The following is a 21953-nucleotide window of genomic DNA, read 5'->3' on the forward strand; positions in this document are numbered from 1 at the left end:
AGCGATACCAAATATGCGTAACTTTTTTACTTTATTTTGGCTTTTTAATAGTAAAGCAGTTTGTAAGGGGAAAAAGTGTTCAATTATTTTTTTTTTTATTAACTTTAGTAAACTTTTTTTTTTTTACTTTTTTACTAGTCCCACTAGGGGACTTTAATATTCGATCATCCGATTGCTATTATAATACACTGCAATACTTTTGTTTTGCAGTGTATTACTGCCTGTCCGTTTTAAAACGGACAGGCATCTGCTAGGACATCCCTCTGGCATGACCTAGCAGGCATTCACTACAGGCAGACCTGGGGACCTTTTATTAGGCCCCCGGCTGCCATCAGAGACACACTCGGTGATCGTATCGCCGGGTGTCAGGATGAGAGGAAGCTCCCTCCCTCTCCAAAACCACTCCGATGCAGTGCACGCTATTGAGCACCGCATCTGAGGGGTTAAACGGGTGAGATCGATACTACACGTTCGAGCAGGGACGCCCCCAGCTCTCAGCTACATCTGGCAGCTGAGAGCAGGGAGATTTGACAGCTGCCTGCTCTGTTTACGTAAAAAGGCTTATGCATCAGAATAAAGCGCATAAGTGGCCGCCGTGAAAAGGCGTATTGGCGGTCACTGACGGGTTAAAGGCTTGGAAGGCATATTTCAGAAGGTGTGAGCAATTCAAAGTGTCTGTGTCCAATAGGATTCTGTCCTTTCTGCAGTCCAATATAAATCGGGGTCTTCTCCAGGCTTACATAAAAAGGCCAGGTCTCCACTGTCTATCCATTTTAAGAGAAGGTTGGCTTTCCGTCCCCAGGTGAAGACATTCTTGCGTGGTATGGCACGTTCTGTCTCTCAACATACCTCTGAACCCAGGATTCTCAATCTTGTTGTTGGTTCTGTTCAGGGCACCAGTTTCAAGCCATTATGGGACATGTTGCTCTGGTTTCTCTCCTGGAAGGTTTCCTTTCTTATTACTATTACTTCTGTTTTAGACCGGTCTGCCCGGTCCTCTAAGTCTTCCTTCTTCGTGACCCACAGGGATATGATACTGTTCCTCACCGTCCCATTCTCCTCCTGAAGGTGGCCTCTGCCTTAAATATCAACGAGGATATCCCTTTTTCTTCTGTCCCTTCCCATACCATCCGAGGGAGCACCCGACTTTACTGTATCAATGTGGTGAAACAGCTACACCTCTATCTTGCTGCAACGGAGTCGTTGAGACGCCTCGACTCGGATTCATATCATTGTTTCCTCTGATGTCAGCATGGGTCGCAAGGTACGCCAAGCTACTGTGTGTTAGGCAGCGCGCATGGCGGATTCTTCATTTTGCCCACCCTCTGACCGCTCTAGGATGTCCTGTGAAAATTGGGGGTTTGTACTCACCGTAAAATTATTTTCTTGAATTCATTGGGGACAAAGATCCCGCTCACTTTTATTTATTTTTTTCTTTTTTTTTCTTTCTTGGGCCCGGGACTTTTGATTTGGTTGGTTTTGTTCTCCCAAGACCATGGAAATCGTGTTCGATTCTACTGCTTCTATACAAACTGATTAGCCCAGTATCTGTGGGCAGGGTATGTCCAGCTTAGGGTCAGGCTCCTGTACTCATGGTGCTGTGTCCCACCATGAGTTCAGGGAGAGATTTTACAGCGAGTTCCAAAATGCAATTTTATGTGCGGTCCAAAATGTCAAAATGTTCCTGGCAGCAATAGGGTTAAACAAAAACAAAAAAACACTCTTATATAATTGCCCTTGTCATTAGGTTTTTATATATGTCAATGTTTGTTTTGCTGTACCTTTTTTATGATTTTTTTGTTTTCCTCTTTTTTCCTTTTCGCCTCATCAGCCCGTTCAAGGTCTTCAAGTGCCATCGGTCCCAACCCTTTCAACAGTACCAGCAGTTCAAACTCTTCAACCTAGTACTGCTTTACCTTCTATTCAAAGTTTACCACCTCCACCACAAGGTTTGCCTCCACTCCAAGGAATTCCTTCCACACAAGGGTTGCCTATTCCACCATCATTGCCACCATTACAAGGAATGCATTTGCCTCAAGGAATGCCTGTCCCGGGATTCCCAGGGCCTATAAACATACCTCCCCCAGGATATGCTCCAGGTCTTCCTCCGCCACCATTTATGAGGCCAGGATTTAATCCAATGCAAATGCCACCAGGTAAGAGCTGGAATGTATTAATCTCTGGCTAACCGTACAATCTTTCTCGCTACTAATGAATGTGACCAATTAATACTTGGCAATTGCTGTACCATGTGGATGTGGCTTATTTAGATTCTAGACGTGGCATTTTTTTTGTGCCTTTTTAAAAAAAAAAAAAGGCAGACATGTTTGTATATTTTTATTTTTGTTCGGTCATTACATGAGAACAATGGTGCTTTTACATTTAGATCTTTTCCTGTGGATATGATGCAGCAGGCACATGCCGTTTGTCTACATGCATCATTTTCGGTCCTGAAGCCACATATGCTACTTTTTCCCATAAAGCGTTTCACTGGCATCTCAGCCACTTCTGTATTTCCCTCCTACATTTTCTTGACATGTCAAACAGCGCATGCTCCATAGAAGTAGGAGCAAATCCAGCCCAGTTTACACGGCGCCAGTAGTAAATTCTGAGAAGTTGTATCCAGCGCTCTAGCGTCTAGTAAAATTTAAATTCATTGGATCATGTTTAAAGAGGCTCTGTCACCACATTATAAGTATCATATCTCCTACATAAGGAGATGGGCGCTGTAATGTAGGTGACAGCAGTGCTTTTTATTTAAAAAAAAAAAACGATCTATTTTTACCACTTTATTAGCGATTTTAGATTTATGCTAATGAGTTGCTTAATTCCCAAGTGGGCATATTTTTACTTTAGACCAAGTGGGCGTTGTACAGGGGAGTGTATGATGCTGACCAATCAGCATCATGCACTCCTCCATTCATTAACTCAGCGCATAGGGATCCTGCTAGATCCTTATGTTCTGTCTTATACTAACACATTAACAATACTGAAGTGTTTAAACGGTGAATAGACATTCCACGGGATGTCTATTCACAATCTCTGCACTTCGTTACTGTTTCTATCGTAGTTACAGCAGAGGAAGCGTAGTCTCGTTGTAACCTGTCATTTACAGCGAGATCACGCTTCCTCTGCTGTAACTACCACAGACAGAGTAACGAAGTGCAGGGATTGTGAATAGACATCCCATGGAATGTCTATTCACTGTCTAAACACTTCAGTATTGTTAATGTGTTAGTATAAGACGGCACATAAGGATCTAGCAGGATTCCTATGCGCTGTGTAAATGAATGGAGAGGAGTGCATGACGCTGATTGGTCAGCGTCATACACTCCCCTGTACAATGCCCACTTTGGCAGTAAGCAACTCATTAGCATAAATCTAAAATAGCTAATAAAGTGGTGAAAACAGATCGTTTTTTTTAAATAAAAAGCACTGCTGTCACCTACATTATAGCGACAATCTCCTTATGTAGGAGACAGGGCACTTATAATGTTGTGACAGAGCCTCTTTAAAACAAACTGAGTTAAAACAATCCCGGGAGGGTGCTTAAGCATTTCTAACGACTGGGGTTCTTAAAGGACATGTGTTGCCAGCAAAACATGTTTGTTTGTTTTTTAGTTAAACAATTAGTGTATAGGTGATTAAACATTGTTCTAATTTTTTTTATTTTTTCCACGAGTCAGGAAATATTATAAATTGGATTCAATTTATAATATTTCCCAGCACTGGTCACTAGATGGAGCCATTCCCAAAATTGCAGCATTGCATGTGGTAAAGCAACCACATTGCTTTATGCTGCAAAATTGGGTAAAAATCCCTCGCTCTAGTGAGCTCTCAGAATCCCCCCCTCCTTTATCCTGGCTAGTGCCGGGAGAAACGAGGGGATTGAACGGTCAAACCTCCTACACTGTGTCGCCATTTTTTGAACTAACACACAGTGTAGTAGGTTAACATACAGTAGTAAACACACAGTAAAACACGAACATACATAGAAATAACTTACCTGCTCCTGCCGCCGCCGCTCCCTCCGGTTCGTCTGCTACCGCCGCTCCAAGTGCACAAGTCCGGAAGCCGCGACCGGAAGTAGTAATCTTACTGTCCGGCCGCGACTTCCGGTCCACAGGAAAATGGCGCCGGACGTCGCACAGTTCAACTTGGACTGTGTGGGAGCGGCGCATGCGCCGTTCCCACACAGACGGCGTACAGCATAGTGGATGGAACGGGCCCCGTTCGCATTCACTATGTGGATGTATGCCGTATTCCATGTCTGTATGTGTCGTTAATCGACACATACAGAGATGGAAAAAAAAATGGCAGCCCCCATAGGGGAGAAAAAGTGAAAAAATAAAACAAAGTAAAACACAAACACACAAATAAATAAAAAAATGTTTCATAAAACACAAATCAAATTGATCTAAAATTTTTTTTTTTCGTGACACTGGTCCTTTAAGGTTCAAACATATAACCATATAATACAGGAGTATGCTAATACATTACAAGTAAAATATAAAGTTATAAATTAAGCTATCCCTTAATGGGATTAAAAAAAGGTATTTTGCATAAAATATATTTTATTGCCCCTACACTAAATAAAAACAAAAAACCTACACATGTTAGGTATCTATACGACCGTAACAACCTGCAGAATTAATCCAATGGGTTATTTAGCGCGAAATGTGAACGGGATAAAAAATGAACCAGAAACACAATGCCAAGAATCACTTTTCCTATATTCACGCTGTAAAAAAAAATGTTTACCCCCTAATTGTGGGGAAATAAAATACTATTGCCTTATACAGCCACGTCAATGAAAAAATAAAGTTATGGCTGCTGAGAGGCAAAAAAACAGAATAATTTAGCTAGTTATTAAGATCTTTTCAGGCCTGGTCATTAAGAGGTTAATAAATGGATGTTTTGGTCTCGAAGGGGGGGGCCCTTTAATACTTTCAGTTTAAATTTGCCTTATCATTGTGTGAAGTGCAGGCTGGCTGAGTATATAATCCTCAATCGCTCAGATTAAGGGTTGATTTGAAAGACATAGCATTGGTTTCACTTTTTTTCTTTGCGATGTATTCATGGTTTTCGCAAAATATATACGAAGGGAAAGTGAGCAGAAAGCCTAGTAAATAAAGCTTGTGGTGCAAAGGCCCTTTTTTCACACTGCACTCTGTATGGTCTGGCAGAGCCATATGCTTTGTGCCAAAACAAGATTGGATCCTATAATGAGAAATCTGAGTATCTGATCCCATTTTCGGTGTTGTCCTTCTTGGTTTGATTTCTTGAGATTTGTTAGAAGATAAGTGATAAATGTACACCATTCTCCTAATCATGTCCTGTTCTGATTTTAGTGTTTGCAAAAGGATGACCGTTTTAATCCATTTAATCCTGTATCCATTATTCTCCAGGATCTGTTTGTGTGAGCGAGTCCTTTAAAGAGGCTCTGTCACCAGATTATAAGTGCCCTATCTCCTACATAATGTGATTGGCGCTGTAATGTAGATCACAGTGGTTTTTATTTTGAAAAACAATCATTTTTGAGCAAGTTATGAGCAGTCTTAGATTTATGCTAATTAGTGTCTTAATCACCAACTGGGCGTGTTTTTACTTTTTACCAAGTGGGCATTGTAAAGAGAAGTGTATGACACTGACCAAAAAGTGACCAATCAGTGTAATACACTTCTCATTGTTACAGTGTGATTGTGCAGTGAAAGAAGCTGGGCAGGAACAATGAGAAGTGTATGACGCTGATTGGTCACTTTTTGGTCAGTGTCATACACTTCTCTGTACAACGCCCACTTGGTAAAAAGTAAAAACACCCAGTTGTCTAGTAAGAAACGGATTAGCGTAAATCTAAAATTGCTCCTAACGTTCTCAAAAATGATCGTTTTTCAAATAAAACCACTATTATCTACATTCCAGCGCCGATCAGATTATCTTATAATCTGGTGACAGAGCCTCTTTTAAGAGCTCAGTCTACAGATTTCATTTTGTGTTCACGCCATGCAACCACTTGTGTTCTAGCCCTTAGGTTGCAATGAGGGCAAAATAAATTGACCCATAACCCTAGAGGGTGTGGCATTAAAACAGATTTTTCACCAGGCAATGGTGCTGTATATAAGGGCAGCATAGTATGGGGGCAGGTCTGTTCGGTTATCGACCAAAACGGCACCAAAAATACTGTGCCATTTGGCGAATAGGAGTGTTCAAAGAATACACCGGATGCCGTTAGTAGTCCGATATATATTCATGATGGGGGCGCTTTCCCCTCCCTCCCGAAGAGATTTCATACCCCGCAGCTCATCAGATACCCAGCAGCGAGCAGTCTATCACCGCCGAGATTGTCGGTGGGAACGTTCCACCCCACCCTCCATGAATTTACCAGACTCCTTAGTCTAGTGTATTCTTTGATCGCTCCTAATAGCCAAACAATATTGGCACAATATTTTTTGGCTAATAGGAGATTGTGCTTGTCCCCATACTATTCTGCTCTTAATAGGACAACCTAGTCTGACCTGCTTTTAAAGTGGTTTTCTGACCATAGGAAAAATTTACCATACTTATCCCGATTACCTTCCTCATCATGTCAAAACAATTTTTTTGTGAAAAATGATGGTCCCTTTTCTGCTTTTAGTGGACAGACCGCAAAATAGCACTTGTGTGGCCTCACTGCTTTTGCTAACGTGCCTGTCATTTGCCAGTACTTTTCCTTGCTTCCAATGCAGGATTTGGCTTCTGTCATACAATCCTCATGCAAGCAAACGGAAGGCAGTAATTCATGAGTAGACTAGTAACATGAGTTCCCTGATCTGGGGATGGCCAAGCTGCAAGAGTACACAATTGTTTAACTCTTCGTAACCTTTTGTGAACATTTATGAACCAGAGCTGAAAGACCATTTTAACTTTACATTTTTATTAGGTTTCAAATTAGTAAATATTAGGGCTAGCTCACACGCAGCAGATTTGTTGTGGATATTTCTGTGACTGTCTCATTCATCTGAATAGACCCTGCAGAAATCCATGTGCTTGCCACCAAAACAACCCCATTAAGATAGATTAACTCCTTAACGCCGAAGGACGGATATATCCGTCCTCAGCAGCTGCTAGTTCGCGCAGGAGGACGGATATATCCGTCCTGTGATCGCGCGGGTACTGACAGCGTACCCATGCGATCAGCGGCAGGAGCACGGCTGTTATACACAGCCTGGCTCCTGCTGCAACTGCCGGAATCGAAGCGCGTGCCGATTCCGGCAGTTTAACCCATTAAATGCCGCTGTCAATAGTGACAGCGGCATTTAATGTGTTTGACAGAGGGAGGGAGCTCCCTCTGTCACCCGATCGGCGCCCCCGCAAACAAATCGCGGGTCGCCGTCGGGTTTCCATGACAGCCGGGGGTCTAACAAAGACCCCCAGGTCTGCCTTCAGCATCTGCCTGTTAGGCGATGCCAGAGGCATGACCTAATAGGTTGCCTGTCAGTTTTACACTGACAGGCAATAATGCTTCGGTATACCAAAGCATTATATATGCGATCGGCACATCGCATAGTAAAGTGTCCTGATGGGACTTAAAAAAAAAAATGACAATCAGTTAAATAAAGTTTGTGGGGAAAAAAAAAAAAAAATTAGTCAAAGTCAAATAAAACTACTTTTTTCGCCCAAAAAGTGGTTTTATTTAGTAAAACTGTCAAAACAAATCACACATACACATATATGGTATCCCCGCGATCGTAACATCTTGACCAATAAAATGAACACATTAATTAAACCGCCGGATGAACGGCGGCCAAAGAAAACGCAAAAAACAACGGCAATATTCTCTCTTTTCTCCCATTCCCCCCATAAAAAATAAAATAAAAGTTAATCTATAAGTCCTATGTACCCCAAAATAGTACTAATGAAAACTACACATTGGCCCGCAAAAATCAAGCCCACATACGGCCACATCGACGGAAAAATAAAAACGTTACGGCTCTTGGAATGCGGCGATGCAAAAACAAGTAATTTTTTTCTAAAAGGGTTTTTATTGTGCAAACGTAGGAAAAACATATAAAACCCTTACATATTTGGTATCCCCGTAATCGTGCCGACCCATAGAATAAAGTTAACATGTTATTTATGCTGCATAGTAAACGGCGTAAATTTATAACGTGAAAATCAATGCTGGAATAGCGGCTTATTTTCAATTCTCTCCTAAAATAAAGTTAATAAAAGTTAATCAATATATTATAAGCATCTAAAAATGGTACAATTACAAAATACAACTCGTCCCGCAAAAAACAAGCCCTTATACGGCTATGTCGACGGAATAAAAAAAAAGTTACGACACTTGGAATGCGACCGTGAAAAAACCAAAAATAATCCTTGGTCATTAACGTGCAAAATGGCCCGGTCATTAAGGGGTTAACTGGTTTTCAGTTGTGTAATTTTCTGCAGCAAATCTTCCGTCTGAATTCACCCTTCGGGTACATACCTAGCAGTGTTGCATGCAAATTTCTGCTGCAGATTTCACCCCTTCTACAGTGAAAAGTGTTAAATTCGTTTTCAACGTTTAAAGAGGCTCTGTCACCACATTATAAGTGCCCTATCTCCTATATAAGGAGATCGGCGCTATAATGTAGGTGACAGTGATGCTTTTTATTTAGAAAAACTATTTTAAACCACTTTATTAGCGATTTTTTTGCTTTATGCTAATGAGTTTCTTAATGCCCAACTGGGCGTGTTTTTACTTTCGACCAAGTGGACGTTGTACAGAGGAGTGTATGACGCTGACCAATCAGCATCATGCACTCCTCTCCATTTACACAGCAGAATCGCGTTCTTACTAGAACACGATGTGCAGCCACATACACACACTAACGTTAATCAAGTGTCCTGAAAATGAATATACATGACCTCCAGCCTGGACGTCATGTGTATTCAGGATCCTAACACTTCAGAATCTTTTCTGTGAGATTTCCAGCAAGGGAAACGAAATCTCGTTTACATCATAATCTCGCGAGATTACGCGTGGCTTGCTGGAATCTCACAGAAAAGAGTCAGAAGTGTCAGGATTCTGAATACACGACGTCCAGGCTGGTAGTGATGTATATTCATTATCAGGATACTTGATTAATGTGTGTGTATGTGGCTGCACATCGTGTTCTAGTAAGAACTCTGATGCTGCTGTGTAAATGGAGAGGAGTGCATGATGCTGATTGGTCAGTCATACACCCCTCTGTACAACGCCCACTTGGTCGAAAGTAAAAACACGCCCACTTGAGCATTAAGAAATTCATTGGCATAAAGCTAAAAATCGCTAATAAAGTGGTTTAAAATAGATCGTTTTTCTAAATAAAAAGCATTACTGTCACCTACATTATAGCGCCGATCTCCCTATATAGGAGATAGCACACTTATAATGTGGTTGCAGAGCCTCTTTAACATAATCAGCATGCTGCGATTTTGAAAATCCATAGCCTGCTCTGGTTTCCATGCAGAAAATGTTCTGTATCATGTTTTTTAGATCTCATTCACCTGATTGGTACTGTAATACGCAGCATTTCCACCCCATGTGCAAGGGGGCCTTCGATTCGTCACGTGCATAAATTGAGATATTGCTATAAAATACACCTATCTTTCACGATCATTTAACCCCTTAATGACCAGCCTTTTTTAAACCTTGATGACCAAGGTATTTTTTACGTTTTTCCATCGTCGCATTCCAAGAGCTATAACTTTTTTTTTATTTTTGCGTCGACATAGCTGTATAAGATCTCATTTTTTGCTGGACAAGTTTTATTTTTTAATAGCACCATTTTGGGGTACATATTTATTGATTTAACTTAACTTTTTTGGGGGTGGGAATGGAAAAAAAACGGAAATTTCGCCACTTTTTTTTTTTGCGTCCTAAATCTACGCCGTTTTCCCTGTGGTATAAATAACACTAACTTTATTCAGCGGGTTGTTACGATTGCAACAATACCAAATTTGTATAGATTTTGTATGTTTTACTACTTTTACATAGTGTAAAAACGCGCTTTTTTTTTCTTCAAAATGATGTGTTTTTGTATCCATGTTTGAAGAGCCAGAACTTTTTTTTTTTTTTTTTTGTTACGCCAATGCAGTTGTATGAGGGCTTTTATTTTTTTTGCAGGACGACTTGTAGTTTTTATTGGTACCATTTTGGAGTAGATGCGACTTTTTATCAAATTTTTTTAAGTCAGGATTCACAGAAAACAGCAATTTTTCCATTATTTTTTATTTTATTTTTCTCCATGGCGTTCACAGTGCGGGTTAAATAATGTAATAGCTTTATAGTAGGGTCGTTACAGACGCGGCGATACCAAATATGTGTAACTTTTTTTTTTCTTTTATTTTGCTTTTTTAATAGTAAAGCAGTTTTGTTTTCGCAGTTTTTTTTTTTGTTTTTTTTTACTAGTTCCACTAGGGGACTTTAATATGCGATCCCCAATCGCTTTTATAATACACTGCAATACTTTTGTATTGCAGTGTATTACTCCCTGTCCGTTTAAAACGGACAGGCATCTGCTAGGACATGCCTCTGGCATGACCTAGCAGGCATTCACTACAGGCAGACCTGGGGGACTTTATTAGGCCCCCGGCTGCCATCGGAGACACACACTCGGCGATCTTATCGCTGGGTGTCTGGTATGAGAGGGAGCTCCCTCCCTCTCTCCCAAACCACTCTGATGCGGTGCTCTCTATTGCGTGCCGTATCTGAAGGGTTAAACGAATGAGATCGATCTCACCTGTTCGAGCAGGGACGCCCCCAGCTACATCTGGTAGCTGAGAGCAGGGAGATTTAACGGATCACTACTCAGTTTATTTATTCTGATGAAGCGCCGTAAAAAGGCTTATGTATCAGAATAAAGCCCATTAGTGGCCGCCGTGAAAAGGCGTATTGGCGGTCACTAAGGCCTAATTCACACGAGCGTGTTCGGTCCGTGATATACGGTCCGTGTGTCGACCGCATTTCCCGGACCGAACACACTGTAGGGAGCCGGGCTCCTAGCATCATAGTTATGTACGACGCTAGGAGTCCCTGCCTCCCTGTTGAACTACTGTCCCGTACTGAAAACATGATTACAGTACTGGGCAGTGACACCTAGCATCGTACATAACTATGATGCTAGGAGCCCGGCTCCCTGCAGTGTATTCGGTCCGGGAAATGCGGCCGACAAACGGACCGTATATTACGGACCAACCACGGTCGTGTGAGTTAGGCCTCACAGGTTAAAATGTTTCTTTCGGCACTTGACGGTTTCTAAATTAGTTTACACTTGCAATAGGTCAATCGTTTAGTTATGACACGCATCACATTACAGTGATTCAGAGGGCTTTGACACACTTGTTGCTCAGGAGTGAGTTTTGAGGTCCTATTTATTCCAACTGGTCTGGTCAGGTTTGAACAGCCATTTAAAATCAATTAAGAAGTATAATATTTTATTTGCCCTAGAATAATCCTACAATGTTATCTAAAATGATGGGTCTAACATTCAATAGCACCAATTTATGATGTGACGCTAGTAAATACGCCCCTCCTTCCAGTAGCACCATATCTGATCATGGACAAAGGTTGTTAATTTGAATAAACATTTCAGTCACTTATGCCATTTTCCTAACACTCTGTCTACCCTTCAGGCTTTCTACCTCCTATGGGGATGCCCCCTCTAATGACTCCTCCAGTATCTCTTCCTCCACCCATGTCTGGATTAGGCATGCCAACCTGTAAGTGACTTCCTTTTTGGAACATAATGGTTTATATTTTTTATTATGTTTATAGAAGTAAAACATAGAAATAATTTTTATTATACTTTGTTGGGTGATGATAAATTTAACGGTGTACAAGGTTTCTAAATAGCAGTTTTTTGCTTTATTTTGTAAATTGTTCTATAGAGAAGACCTGAGCTTCAAAGTATTTTCTACTACCACTGCATATTGTTTGCAAGAGTCTCCAGCACTCACGTGATTAGCTCAAATTCATTGATCACATGCAGCTTTTTAGCCAATCGCAATACAAAGGAACTTTAAGTGGCAAAAGCCCCTAGCCTGCTGAGCATGCATGTTTATTTTGATGGTGAGACAAGCAATTACCCCACACCTCTAGCAGAAGCGTCTCTCCTGGCAAACAAAGATCTGGCATGTTAAAATCCAACATTTCTGCTTTGTTTCGCCCTGATACTTATTGTCAGGAGGACCCAATACGCATTAGATTGTCGAGTGGATCCCGCTATTATCGGCGGGATTTACCAACATTAATCTAATGTGTATAGGCAGCCCAAGTGTAAAGCTATTGTCTTCTGCGGAGCACTGAATTTACATGGAGTATGTGGAGAATGCGCTGAAACCCTGTTCTATAGACACCGCTTGTTGTGCAGCGCTATAAGATAATGTGCTAGCACACTGGACCATGCCCCATTACGACTGGATCCCGTCCTACTGCTAGGCATTCGGTATGTCTGGGCAGTACATATAATGTAGAATTACTTGTAACTATGTGAAATAACTACAAACTTTTTAAGCTAAAACAGAACAAGCAGCTTGGTACCAAGTTATATTGAGTTGATTTGTCTGATTTTATACAATTCTCCCTTTAAGGGGCTGCATTTATCCTGGGAGTTTGTGAATAACATCTGTTTTTTTAGCTACAGCAGGTGTTTCGACAATTGATTCCGATGTATCACAAGGAAATACTTTGTCTCTTGGATCTGGAAGAGATAATATTGAATCTGATGATAATGGAAAAGGATTTGGGCCTGCTCCACAAGGAGGGCCAAATAATGCTCCAGGGCCAATGAACCCACATCACGGTAAGTCTTTTATTAAAATGTTTTTTAGAAGTCTGTTCCTGTGCTGTAATTGGTCATTGTTCTGTAATGTGCTGTACAGGGTCTTGATAATAGAAGACTTCTTGTAGAGACTAAGTACTGCCCTCTCGTAGCAGGATGATAACCACCTCCTTCCCTCCGCTACGTTCTGGAGTTAGATTGTCCGTTCTTGCAGTTAGTACTAAAAAGTGCTCTTCAACTGCTATGATTGTTCCCCTGAACATACTTGATTTGGGAGAGAATATGTGCACTGTAGTGACATAGATTTGAATAATATAGTGGTACGGTACTATAAGAAGCACAGAAAATACTGTGATAGGAATGTGTAATAGATTTTAGGAAGCATCATGGTTTCGTATCTTGTAAGGTTCTTTCTATATGAAGTTGTAGGAATAATATTTGTTCTGCAGAATTGATATGCGTTGTCTAGTGGAAAGATATACTTTTTGGAAGAGTTGGTATTTTTTATTTTAAGCTAAAAAAAATATTTAATTAGGGTCTTTCACAGATTGGCTAAAAAACGCACCACAAGGTTATCCGCTTCTATGGAGAACAAATATCTACTTTTGTTTTAGACATCTGACGTGGCCACTTCTCCAGTGTGGATGTTTTGCTACAGTCTATTGAGCTGCTGAGTCACTTGAAAAGTTTGGTGCTTGGCAGGATAGACATTCGCTTTCCATAGAGGGCAATAACTCTCTGGAGAGCAGCTTACTCCCAAACCCACGGCCCACCCCCCAACCCTACACAAAAAAAGCGCCACACTGTTATCTATAATTATACTGACAACCATATCTTCCCTAGTAATTACGGTTAAAGGATTAGCTCCTTCTGCCATGCCCCCCCCTAACATTCTTATATTTGAAAGTATTATTTGGTACATTGTCCATTAAGAAGAACTCTTCCGGGAAATGTGTAAAGATTAAAGGGGTTCCCTTAGTCCTAAAATATTGATAGGCCATCACTATGATCGGTCTGGGTCCGACTCCTGCCGCTCAGCTGTTTTGAAGGGGCTGCAGCGCTCATACAAGCGCGGCTTCCCCTTAATTTCCTTTACTACTCACACTGTAAATTGCCTACACACTTGTAGCGGCGGTACACACAGTATTACAGCCTTCTCCAATTGAAGTGAATGGGAATGAAATGTCGGCGATTCAGTGTGAGCAGTAAAAGAAATTTAGGGGAAGCAGCGCTCAGATGACTGGCGGGAGTGCCTGGAGTCGGACCCTGATCGATCACATATTGATGGGATAGGCCATCAATATCTTAGGACTGGAAAACCCCTTAAAGGATTTTATTTTGTGAAACATACATTCTTTGATAAAAGGTTTTTGATCATGTAGGACAAGCCACTTTTTCTTTACATTTTAGTTTTGTATGTTTAGTGCAAGATTTTAAGCAGCAGTGTGATAGACGTCATGTTTAACATTAACCTAGAAGGGCAATTTCCATTCTACTTCAGCAACTTGTGTGGATATCTTCAGGCTTCAAATTAAGTTGCTCGTGTTGTAGTGATATTTCATTGAGATTTGCAGTTAATAGATAATGGGGGTGTATTTCACCTTCACATTTTTTATATATATTTACACACTTACATTGAGATTGATTTGTAATATCAAGAAACCTTTGTGTAAACATTAGCCTGGCACATGTAGCTTTTTATTTCTTTTTTTTAACCAGATTTTTGAATCTATATATGTTCGATATACTGAAGTCGCTGCTTCATTTTCATTTATTTTCTATACGTCTTCAATATCTTGAAAATTTATAGTAAAGGCTGTTGTATGGTAATTGACAACTTGAAATGGGTCAGGCAGCTGTTTTATGCAGTAAAATTACCTTAAGTCAGTTGTTCACAAGTGTGAAATCCTTGACATATCCAGGCACAATGGCAGGTCTAATGATGCAACCTATCAACATCATAGTGACCTAGGATGCTGATAGTTGGGTGATCAAACCCACGGTTGTAATCCAGAGGCACAGAAATGCGCCGTATTACGCTTGTGTGAAATTGGCCTTAAAAAGTTCAAATTACCTACTCTCTAAGCCAATTAACAGGTATTGACAACATTTTAAAGTGTAGGTTTGCCTTAGCTAAACAGACGTTTTACCAAATTTCATATTCAACTATTCCTTAATATATTGTTTATGTTCAGAATCACTCCCTTTATGACCTTTGTGAGGAAATGAGATTCCCTGCATCCCATCAGCCGCTCCAGGGTTTGTCTTGTGGCAGGCTGTCTGCTGCACTATGATCCATATACAGGGTTATATAAATGATTGCCTGCATTCAGCTACTTGGAAGGCTCATAAAGGGAATGGTTCGGAGAAGATAGTCTAAACGTTTACCGAATGAAGGAAAATCTAGGCGGTTCTATATGACTTGCCGCTTCCATCATTAGTTGCTTCTTCCTTCTCCAGAGGTAGAAGCCAGAACCTTGACATTAACCACTTCCGCATAGCTTGCATCTCCCTCCCTCACTCATCAGATGTGGGCAGCCTTTTCCTCTAGTTTTAGGGATTCTGTACTTTATTTTTTATTTTTTCTACTTAAAAAAAAAAAAAAAAAAAAAGCTGCCAGAGAACACTCTAGTAAAGTACGTCATCAAGGACCATGGACTGACTTTCACCCTTATGGCAGGAAGTAGGAGCAAGACAAAATGGTCATTTCAATTTTATTCTTTTACGTTTTTACAGAATAGGTTTTATTCAGAATAATTATCAGTAGCGGTGGTTTAGGGAGTATGTAAGCTATCATAACTGTGTTCTGTTTCTAGCCGTAAGTGTAGATCTTTAAGTCAAAGTTTATAAGACTTTAGAGGTGAGGCTTATCCGTCCAGTGACTATAATTAAGATTTTGCAACCATTCCTCACATTTCATTTTTGGTATTAAAAAAATAAAAAAAAGGCAAGTTTTTCTTGCCTGTTAATGGAACAAATTGTTCATTACATATAATTCCATCATAGGCACCACACAAACACATTCCTTAATTGTTTAATATATCCAAATGAGCATGCAGTGAACCACATTCTTCTGAGATAACCAATGCTAAGCAATGTCTAATTCCATCAAAGCTTGTGGGGTAATGTCAAGGAAACAATATACCGCTTTCATATGTGTGAAGGAAGAGGATGCATGGAGCTCTATTGCAGTGGGCCGGCATAATCTACAATATGTGAACTTTTGAGACCTTGGTCTCCTCAGGTGTCTTCTTTGCAAACAGTATTTTATATACTCATGAACTCATGAGAACATAGGCCGTTTACTTCTGAAAGGAAAGGTAAGATTCTCTCCCTACAGAATTTTTCATCTTTCAGATGTCAGTCCATTATTTGAAGATACTAGCAGGGCTTGTGAATGGGTACACTTAACACCTATGGCTAGTTAAATATGTAAGCTGTTGACCTTTTATAACAAGGGACCAGCCTTTACAAGTAGGGGCATACATTGCATATTACGTTGGAAATGTCCCTTTTTGAGGGAAGAGCCATGTTAAGGCGTATCTTGTAGACATGCATAGATGTACTAGGAAAGCCTTCAACAATGATTTGGATATTCTTTAGTTACATTCTATTTTCCCATTGTTATTACTTGACACTGATCTTTGCAACTAAGCACAGCCAGCAACGAGTATCTATACCAATCCTGCTACAGTGTGCTCATACGTTGCAGCAAGGCCACAGCACCATTTTATTTTGGATGCTTTACAATGAGTTGCATTCTCTATTTATTTTTTATTTTTTTCTCTAGTGCATTACATTGGTAAATTCAGGGATAAGGGTCTTTTCTAGACTATTGACCATATTTATTTTTAATTTTCATACATAAACCGTAAATGAAAATAACTATTTAATGAATGCCATAGCTTGGGCCAATTGAATTATTTTTATTTTTTTTACTCCTAAGGATGTGATTTTGCACTATGTAATGTCTTGTGGTTTTTTTTAAATAAAAGATGGTTCTAAATCTGTGCGTTGTGTAATGATTATTAGTCGTGACCTGTCTGGAACAAAATCTTATTCCTTACATAATTATAGGTGACTAGCTTAAAATAAGTTTGAATAAGGTTGCATTCAGACAGCTAGTTTTAGCCATTTTAGTGTCTATATTAAAGCTGCAATAGCCAGACCACCTGATGGTTCTTTGAAAAGGACTTAGATCACCGTAGAATCCTGTGTCAAGTCCGGTTCAAGGGAACAAGGTATTGCAACTGTAATAGGTGTGCTAAGATGTCTAAAAGGGGCCTCTTATAAACCAATCACAATCATCAGGTGAAGCTAAAATGCTGGCTATAGCCTCCCCAGTCATGTTTTTAGCACAGATAGATTATGCTACTGACTATATTGTCTGTTGGTAGAACACTCCTAGGTGGGTAAGTACAATGTTACTACATTGTTAATTGTAAACTTTTGTTAAACTTATATTTTCTGGGATGTGTGCAAATTCATAAAGAAAAGCTTACAATGACCACCTGCAATGCAGACTTATATCCCATTCAGGGCTTGCGGTAAGCTGAATGACCATCCTTACTGGCAGCAATACAGCTACGCACCTCTTAAAAAGTACAACATATTTAAATAGAATAGGATAATAAACTTTGACATAAGAGAATCTGCTTATATGTCAAGGGTATGCTAATAGCTCATCTACATACGTGTATGGGAGTTGTGTTCTCGCCAAGAACTGAAACCAGCTGGAGGAAGAAGGAAACCCTTTTCTCAAAGGAATGCATGTTTGATTTATTTATTTTTCCTCCATGCTTATTCAATCCTGTTGGGGGAAAAAAGAAAATATGAAAGCATACACAAGCCTTAAATGGACACCAGCATAAGTTGGTTGAAACGTCAATCTAATAGTATACCCGATATGTATCAACTTTTTGTAAATGTAGTTTTATCCATGCAAATTGTGTGTGAAGTTAATGCCGCTAGGTATCTGCTGTCCACCCCCTGTAGTCAAGCAAAATCCGTCCTTAGTTACAGGACAGAGGAGACTGACTGCAGAAAGTGGGGTTGTCGTTTCACTGCCTTCCTATACAAGTCTATAAAGAGAGGGAAGGGGGGCAGAGTTAAAAAGATACACAGACGTGCTGCAGGTACCTGGTAAGTGTTCTATCTCGCCCTAGTTCTGGTTTCTCAGCTACACTACTCATTACTCCTGTATAATGTCTTCTATGCTGCTGCAGCAGCTTCTATATATGTGATAGGGGAGCAGGAGTATTCCATGTGTGCTGTGTATAAAAAAAAAACCATGATAGCTGTTAGACTCTAAAATTCTCAGTTTTCTCTGAGATAGTTGCAGAGTATGCAGAGGGGAAAACAGCTAAATGATGACCTGTACTAGTCCTATAATGGTCAGAAATAGTGTTATTCCTCATGTACACACACACATTACAGCTTATTCTAAAAAGTCACCAGGAAAGTCAGGGGTGCTTTACATTTTCCCTTGAAACTAAAATGTTAACTCTACTTTAAAAATATCTATGGTGGCTTATAAGAAATTTTCTGGGCAAAACTAATAGGTATACCTAATTCAGGGGGTGGTGCATGAATCATGGATTCTCTCTGCTGGTGGTCTCTGAATCCCTGTGTCATGTACCGCCCCTTCAGGCTCTGCACTAGAAGTAATTGATCCGTTTTTGCCTGCAGTGTTCATTGCAATTAACACTAACTTAACGGTATTTATGGATTCTGTCTACAAAACAAGGTTTTGTGGACCACTGCTGTATGGGCTGTACATTTGTTTTTTTGCCTCAAGTGGTGTCATTCAAGCTCTTTTTTTTTTTAATGCTGAATTTTCAAATAAATTGAAATGCCTTATTTGGTTTTAACTGCAACGAGCACCAGAGGTGAAACACTTAACTTAAAGGGTTAAACTTGGTGACATGTCAGAAGTTTTGATCAGTGGGGGGGTCTGAGCGCTGAGACTCCCATTGATCACTAAAATGAAGCAGCGGAAGCGATCAGGCGAGTGCTGAGCTGCTCGGTTTCTGATCGGCTTTTCTCAGAAAAACTAGCAATTGGTCTATGGGCTCAATAGAACGTCTGAGCCCGGACACCAACTGCTTGGCTTTACAAGAAAAGCCGATCAAACAAAGCAACTCAGCACTCACCTGATTGCTAAAATTAAGCAGCAGAAGCAAACTGTGGTGGTCTCAGTGCTCAGACCCCACCTATCAAAACTTGTCATGTCAGTTTTTTTTGAACGTTACACTTTTTAAAGGGGAAATCTATCCGAAATCAATGTTTTGCTATTTCATCTGAATTTGAGTCAGACCTCAATTTCCAAAACTTGACCACTTAAAAACTTCAGCAATGCTTAGAACAGGGGTCAGCAATCTTTGGCACTCCAGCTGTTGTGAAACTACAATACCCAGCATGCCTTGACAGCTTTTTGCTGGAATAGTCTGACTGTCAGGGCATGCTGGGAGTTCCAGTTGTAGTTTTACAACAGCTGGAGTGCTGAAGGCTGCTGACCCCTGGCTTAGACATTCATGGCTGGATATCGGACTCCTTTCAAAAAGGCTATTGAAATCTTTGGTTCTTAGAATATTCTGTTAGACAGGTCTGTTACTAGAAATCTTACAGCTGCCAAGATTTTCTATGTTTAATGTAGTTCTACAGCATCTTGCTGACTGGATTTCCCCTTTAATTTTAGAATTTTCTCTCTAATGACCCTGTTAGACATAAGTTTTATTACATATTTTCTTTTAGCGATTTTTACAATTTACTGGTGTGAAGATTTGATATTGCCAGTATATGCCTGCTCGGAGAATAACTTGCATACAACATTGGAAGTCTTTATGTAAGAGTAATTTCAGATGTAGAAATATTTTTATAGTATTGGTTAAATCCACTACATTCAGGCTTCTAGTGTATTATGAGCGGACTATGTACACCGTGCAGATGCTTCAATTTCATACTTTTCAACTATCTGTACAATCATGACATTGTATTGAGCCCTCAGCCTAAGGGAGGTTTCTTAGGGATTAATATTTTCCATTTAATGAGATACTACCAATTGGTTTCCCATATCTGGTACTTTTCTAGAGCTCATGTGCTAATAAAACTGTTTGTTGTATTGATAGAAGGCCGATCCTCAAAAAGGTTTTCCTGGAAATTGACTCGCCTCTCGCTTGTTAAGTTGATGGCCTAACAATTCATGTTTTATATTTTGTACATTTAAAGGGATGCTCCGGCCAAAACTCTACTTTCCCATGTGTATCATTCTGGTATTCCATGTGTCTCTCTCCTGTTCTTGCTGCTTCTATCTCTATATCAGACTGGGACGGTTGCTTAGCAGCAGTGTGAATCCAGCTCGGTGACACGCTTTCTCTACTTGATTCTATGGAGATCTATGTGTCACCCATCACAGGCTTCAGCAGTTCCTGTACCGCACTAGTATTACACAGGGGGGGGGGGGGGGCAAACTCCTATCAGCCACCACTGATCAGGTTCCTATCACACAGGTTTAATGTAGAAGAATATACGTAGTGCAGCCTCTGTCTATTATGGTTTCTCATCTTATTTAGGAGAATATAGAGAGAATTATAACTCTTAAATCTGAACTCTTGAAACATGATCAGTGGATTATTACACTAAATGCAGTTAAGCAAGACCTTTGTGTAGTGAGAAGCTTGGGTTATAATGGGCCCAAAAAGCAAAAAAAACATGCACATTCAAATGGTAATAAAGTGAACAAAATTCTGCAATACGTACTTATGTAAGAGGCATACATGGATTACGGTTTAATTTCCTGCACACGATGCAAAGAACAGTTTTTTTTTTTTCTTGAATGTCCATACCTCGAGAGGGCCACAGAGCATGGCAAAAAGCTTCAGATGATGAAGTGACCAGCGGTTATAATGTAGAATTTAGCTGTGGTAACTAGTAGACAAATACTAATTGATCAGTGGATTGAAACTTTTTTTAATACACATTTACGTGGACAAATGGAGCAAGTGCTTATTTGAAATTCACTGTTGGATTCACACAAGGAGATTATGGTGTAAAGTGATTCAGCTGCTTACTGCAGTTGGGGAACTTCACCCCTGGTAAGTAGCAATAATAATGCACTGCACAGACTACAGAGGAAGGAATGGAATCCATTTATAATTGCTGGAGAGAATACTTAGTTATCTTCTCATTACATCACTTAAAAGGACACTAAACTTGTGCAGCTGATATACATAGGCTTTGCAATGAAAGTTATTTCTAATATGGTCTACAGTATTTTTTATAAACCGGATATAATTTTGCCAGTCGAAGGAGGAATTTTGTTTTTTCAGGGAAAAAAAACAAACACTAGTCCAGTAGGCAGGGTTGCATAAGGACATCTTTGTAAAGATGACTACACATAGTAACAATATTTACTTTTAAGCAGGTCCTAGTTGTTAGAAATCGGTCTGCCACTCGCCCGCCTGCAATATTCCTTGCGGCACCATAAACATGCTCATGCAGGTCAGCTGTACTGGCATTTGTTTTCTATAATTGGAGCACGGATTAGGGGCTGCCATACACTTTTGCTTATTGTGGGGGAAGCCACAGAATTGGACGGGATGGAAAATCCTTGTTTCCACTGGCAGACAATAGGATGTTTGTTAGCGAATCAAGACCATAAACCCCATAGTCCTATTGCCACCTTAATAGCCGGTTTAGGTTGTGGAAAAGCCTTCGCATTCAATGGAAGTCCTGACAAAAACACTGATCACTATTGCGTCTCGTACAGTATGCCAGATCAGAGAACCTCTAGAAAGATTTGCATGCGTTAACATTAGCCTTAAACTTTATACTGAATTTACTTTTAAAATATTTTCCAATTGTACATTTACTCTTTTGTAACCTTATTATTGTAAACTTTACTGCATACATAACCTGAGTACTGGTCATATCGCCTTTTTTTTCTAAGCAGAAGTATTCTTTTTTGAAGACTGTTTTAGTGTGGGGGAAAAAAAATGTATGTGTTAATGCAACTCTATAATTGGTTTTTATTTTTAGAAAGTTTAGCTTTTTGCAATAAAGTGTTTATGTATCCCATGTAAAGCGTTTATGTATCCTGGATACATAGAAGCTGTATCTTCAGCTGAAACTTGAATCTGTCAGGTCAGTGGGATCGACTGCTTCGGT

The 21953-nt window shown here is 40.0% G+C and overlaps 1 protein-coding gene across 1 annotated transcript in view; it reads left to right on the forward strand.

Annotated features, from left to right (window-relative positions):
• The window catches only part of SCAF4 (SR-related CTD associated factor 4), a 176884-nt gene that overhangs the window by 115480 nt on the left and 39451 nt on the right, over nt 1-21953 (forward strand). The window contains exons 17-19 of the mRNA XM_075854538.1: nt 1832-2156; nt 11641-11727; nt 12645-12809. Coding sequence (XP_075710653.1) covers nt 1832-2156; nt 11641-11727; nt 12645-12809 — 577 coding nt within the window. The remainder of the gene's footprint in view (nt 1-1831; nt 2157-11640; nt 11728-12644; nt 12810-21953) is intronic.

This window comes from Rhinoderma darwinii, chromosome 2 (assembly GCF_050947455.1).
Source record: "Rhinoderma darwinii isolate aRhiDar2 chromosome 2, aRhiDar2.hap1, whole genome shotgun sequence".
Lineage (NCBI taxonomy): Eukaryota > Metazoa > Chordata > Amphibia > Anura > Rhinodermatidae > Rhinoderma > Rhinoderma darwinii.